General features: G+C 40.3%; 1 protein-coding gene across 1 annotated transcript in view; it reads left to right on the top strand.

Annotated features, from left to right (window-relative positions):
* The first annotated feature begins 1,517 nt into the window (after positions 1–1,517).
* Positions 1,518–5,678, top strand: part of SARC_03596 (hypothetical protein) — a 9,833-nt gene continuing 5,672 nt past the window's right edge. Inside the window, exons 1-5 of the mRNA XM_014302601.1 lie at positions 1,518–1,795; positions 2,549–2,683; positions 3,476–3,572; positions 4,319–4,495; positions 5,412–5,456. Of these exons, the coding sequence (XP_014158076.1) occupies positions 1,649–1,795; positions 2,549–2,683; positions 3,476–3,572; positions 4,319–4,495; positions 5,412–5,456 (601 nt within the window). The 5' untranslated portion in view covers positions 1,518–1,648. The remainder of the gene's footprint in view (positions 1,796–2,548; positions 2,684–3,475; positions 3,573–4,318; positions 4,496–5,411; positions 5,457–5,678) is intronic.

Below are 5,678 nucleotides of genomic sequence, written 5' to 3'. Positions count from 1 at the left end.
TATCCGTACTATATGTATATATATATATATGTATATATATATATATATATGTTAATAGTTATACTAACGTATATATATATATAAATATATATATATATATATATATATACTTAATTCTATACAGCCCATGTTCAAATTGTTACTTTCAGCCGAAGGTGTTTTTAGTGGCTGTGGATGCGAAGTGATGTAGTGTGCTGGGTTTATATCTTCATACTCGATGAAAGCATGTCTAGAGGATTTACGTTCTACAACATCGGAGAAGTATTTAATCGCTAATAAAAGTTCTCCAACTTCATGGTTGCGCTGTAAATACGACACAAGTACTGTCGCTAAGTATCTTATAATCGACGTACTTGAAATGCACATAATGAAGCTTATCATCATCCTCTTTGTTTTAGAACCAACTGCTACTCGATATGGCTATTGTAGATATGGTGATGTTTATACCAATCTATCACTCATTTGCTATGCTGGCTTTAGTACAAATAGACAACTCAAACACCATGTCACGAATTAATTAATAAATACACGAACAATTACAGTTCACTTCTCGAATTTCATTGTGTGCAGCTCATCTACCACTCGGTTCTCTCTATTCGGCTTATAAACGAGTTCTCTCTGTCCACAACAGAGTTGTGGGTACTTCTCAAGTAGGCCCTATCACATGCGTTATTCCGAGGTAATCACTCGTCAAGGTCGCGCAAAGCATAATAACGAAAGAAGCCTAAACCCTGCATGTATGGAAATCGAGGGTTGTATTTCCTCGTTGGCAAGCTAACCAAGTCGGGATAAAGCAGAAACAAAAACCGGCATTCAACGATATATTAGAACTGTGCGTATAGTAATAATTGCTTATTTCAATACCAACACACGAATCAATTTTAAGTAAATCCCATAGCGCATGGGAGGACAAGCCCAGTATCAACAATAAATCATGATAAATCATGCCACGTGTGTACACTGACTTCCGCACGAACTCGATGTTTGATCCTGTCTTATAAAGTGTGGATTTATTTTCTTGAATTCGGTCAAGGTTTGACAGAGCGAGGGCCAGTCTAAGTCTGTCAATATCCGCCTCTGTGAATCTCTGCGAGGCACCACGCTAATATACATCGACACCAATTGACCAATCAGGATCAATACGAGTCTACCCATGCTGTCTGCGTTTGGAATATAAACATAGCACATAAAATATATGCACGTGTTATGTACAACTGTATATAAATGCAATACATTGTATTTACATGTGTAGGAGTGTAGGCGTCGGTGTGGTAGTGTATGTCTGTCACAGGAGCGGTGTAGCCTGCTGTTTGTAGCACAGAGTCCAGAGATGGTGCGGAATTGCGGAATTGCGGACGATTGGCTTTTTTGGAAAAGCTTTTCGTGAATATGATTGGACAATCAAATCAAACCCCAAAAATGGCAACTCTGCCGATAAGTTTGCTCACTGTGCAGTAAACAACAAGTTGTGACAACTCTACCATTCGTTGTGTGAGGTACTCAAATCATAAGGTATAGTTTACACTTTACCATAGCCTACTTAATAAAACCTATTTACACTTTAAATGTTTACATGAAATGGTTTTAAGACTGCAGTACTGTTGGAGCCTTGTTCAAGAGGGGACATCGTCTCAAACAGCGTTGAAGTATGTGTATAAGCCCACGACAGGTCCTGCAAGTGTATGCACGCACGGGGACGAGAGCATTTCGCACTGCAGCCGTTGCTCTGAGGCGAGATGCAGCAACACCTAGCAGTTCTGATGCGTTTCAGGAACGTTTGTTCAATGTAGATGATGTAAGTGAACTCTCATACTTTAAACTTATCTGCCATAGTATAGATATTAAGGCGCTATGATAAGCAAGTACTCTTTACGATGTTATGTCATACATAAGCTCCATAGTTAAAAATATAATGTTAGATTAAATCAAGTATGCACTCTTAAGATGCTATGACAAGTAGTAGAAGGAATTGAGATACGGAAGGTTTTAAATCAGTGTGCAGATGACATTCGCATATACGTTACATGAACATATAAAAATGTATGGAAACACACGAATAGTCACAAAACACACGATAGGCAGATTCAAAACTACGACTTCACATGTGCAGGGCTGTATGGGCAAATCAATGCCAATACGAACACATCGACACCATGATTCAACCCCGCTGTGGTACTTATTGTCCTGTTTAAGCGCAGTGTCCTGCACAGAAGCACATACATATACAAGCACACGCACACCGCCTCACTGTGTGTCATGGCTTGCATCTAAATAGTTTGGTGCATGACTTGAGAACACCCTGTCTCCTGCGTAGGTTGGGGCAGTCTCTATACCACAAGTCAAAGGGGTTTTAGGGTTTAAGGGTTTGAGTGTGATGTAGATAATTGTAACTTGTTATCGTCTAGATGAATATCATTGCTGCGGGGGTTGCCTCTCCTTCGTCTGATCTGCTGAGCTGAACCCAGATAGTGTCTATCACCCGCAGTTGTAGTGAGCACTTCACACCCCACCCCCTCCTTCACAACCAAACCCTAAACCCTGTCTTCAGGTAGCGGAGCGACGCAAAGAGAACCAGCAGTTGTATCCTCCGCGAGAGGTGTTAAAGGCCATGCTGCCAGACATGGGCCTGGTTGGGGCAGTGCAGTGGCAATCGTATTGGGACGGCGTCTATGGCAAAATACAGGTACGAACAAGCGTACAGAGACGGTAGTGGATGTTAGCAGAGACGGTGGTAGATGTGAGTAGGTGTAGGTATCGTATGTGGACGTGTTGATGTGACCTTGTATGTAGATAGATGAACCTGGGTATGTAGTTAGATGGATCTGTGCATATAGATAGTTGTATCTGTGTATGTAGATTGATGAATCTGTTTATGTAAATAGATGAATCTGTGTATGTAGATAGATGAATCTATGTATGTAGATAGATGGATCTTTGTATGTAGATAGATGAATCTATGTATGTATATAGATGAATCTGTGCATGCAGATAGATGGATCTGGGTATGTAAATAGATACACCTATGTATGTAGATATATGGATTTGTGTATGCAGATTGATTGATCTGTGCATGTAGATAGATGGTCCTGTGTGGGCTGAGTTGGGATCCCGTCATATACATTGTCGTCCAACACTCACAGCCATACTAACGCCTGGCGTCGCACTCGTCGGCGTGTACATGAATAAACCCATTCACTGCTGTGTCACTGATGGTATCAATGACTTTCCTCTCTTTCACACTTTCTTATCTTTTAACTATATCATATCTTCCTTCTCTTTTTTCTCTTACATATGTTTTATCTATATTATATCGTCCTTCTCTCTGTTCTGTTTCATATGTATTATATATATCATATCTTCCTTTTCTTTGTTTTCATTCATACGTATTATCTATATCATATCTTCCTTCTCTCTGTCCTCATTCACACGTACTATCCATGTCATCCCTTTCTTCTACTTCATCTATTTCTCACAGGATGTGCCTCTGGACGTTGAGCGGTTGGAGAAGAAGTTTGTGGAGACAGTGTCACCCGATTGCACTGTGTGGCTGTTCGGCCGGGCGGGTCTTCATGGTGAGTTTTAGGGTTTAGGGTTTTAGTTGCATGTTAATATTTGTATCAATTAATGGTGTCTGGTTGTGTATTGATATTTGTATGAATAAGTGGTATGTGGTTGTATGCTGATATTTGTAAGAATAAAAGGTGTGTTGTTGTCATTAATGTTGGTATGCATGCATTGTGTGCTTTTGTAGTAGATGTTTGTATGTATGCATGTATGGGGTGTCATCCTTTGTAGTAACATTAGCCAATGTATCTATATAAATAACCAAACTAGATAAACAACCAATAAAATTATATAAACGACCAATATAAGTACATAAATAACTAATATAACTATATAAATAACCAATATAACTATGAACAACCAATATAATTATATAAATAGCTAATATAACTATATAAATAACCAATATATCTCTATAAACAACCAGTATAACTATATAAACAACCAATATAATTTTATAATTAATTTATATAGCTATATAAATAACCAATATAACTATATAAACAACCAGTATAATTATATAAATAACTAATATAACTATTTAAATAACCAATATAACTATAAACAACCAATATAATTATATAAAGAACTAATATAACTATATAAATAACCTATATAACTATAAACAACCAATAAAATTGTATAAATAATCAATATAACTCTGTAAACAACCAATATAACTCTATAAACAACCAATATATCTATACAAGTACCCCTGAGAGACCCATCCGCCTGGTGCCCTATCTCCCCACAGACACATACCGTTCCAACATGGACGATTTCAACCGCTGGAAGATTGTGCCCCGCATGCTCACCGGTGTCACAGCCGCCGACCTGACCACACGCTTCACTATGATGGGCAAGTCCTTCACCATGGCAACGCCCCTGTCCGTTGCACCCGTGGGGGTACAGGCACGGGTGACATATCCAGGTGGGTGGGAGTATACCTACATGTATTTTTTATTAATACCTACATGTATTTAGTACTTGCCATACCTTTCGTGTATAAGCATTCACAGCTCACACAACGGTACCAGAGATCCGTACGCTGCCATGCGTATGCAGCCCGCCTGCTGATGTGCTTGATTCGTCCACATTGTGTACGCACGCTGTAGGGTTTAGGGTTTTAGCGTCTATTAACCCTGTGCCTTGTCTGATGTGTGTGGGGTTGACTGCACAGTGACAGTCGTACACAGATGTACGCACAGTGTGGTGTGGTGTTCCTTCGCCTGGGCTTATCTGTTGAGTTGTGGTGTATAGGGTTTTAGGGTTTAGATTGACAGTGTATGACAATACAGTCTTCGTCACAGTCATTGGCATAGTGACTTGTGCTGAGTGTAGCGCCCATGTGCGAGTAGTTTTAAGAAGAGTCAGCTCTGCCCTTTTTATTCTGGGTGGACCGAATATGGACAGAAGACGGATAGGCAGGGCTTATTCAAGGTGCCATCTGTCGATCCTGAGTGCTGCGCACTTGCACAAGGTTTTATGGTTTAGAATTCCTAAACACACGTACAGATACATCACCCCTGCACGATGACAACTGTACAGACACTCAGTATGATCGCAAGACCGCACGCATACCTCTACACACTACTTGGTGTTCATGTGTCTAAGCATACATCTACACATTACCTGGTGTTCATGTGTCTAAGCATGCCTCTACACACTACCTGGTGTTCATGTTTGTGTACCTACTACCCAGTCATGGGGCCTTAAATCCGTTCACTATACGCCAACGTGCCTGTGTCATCCTCATATCCATGCGTCACGACGGTTGGCAGGCAGATATGCACCTCCATGCGCATATAAACCAATCACTCAGTCTATTCATTTCCTCGATGTTTCAGACATGACCGGTGACTTGTACACAGCAGCAGCTGCGGCCGAGATTGGTATGTCACATGTTGTGCAGTTGTTATTAGTTGACATGTTAGGGTGCGAGTTACAGCAAGAAAGCGTCTGTTTATATAGTGGTCTGTCAGTGACACTATGGATACATTGCTGTCACCTCCAACTGAGCTCTATATTTTGAAAGTTTCAAGCACAGCACAATTCAATTTGTCTGATATCATAGCCAAGCTACGGAAGATCACCTGATAGCACTTGTTGACTCG

This window comes from Sphaeroforma arctica (assembly GCF_001186125.1).
Source record: "Sphaeroforma arctica JP610 unplaced genomic scaffold supercont1.186, whole genome shotgun sequence".
In the NCBI taxonomy this organism is placed as follows: Eukaryota; class Ichthyosporea; order Ichthyophonida; genus Sphaeroforma; species Sphaeroforma arctica.
The sequence above is the reverse complement of the archived record's forward strand: the minus strand, read 5'-3'. Positions and strand labels throughout refer to the sequence as shown.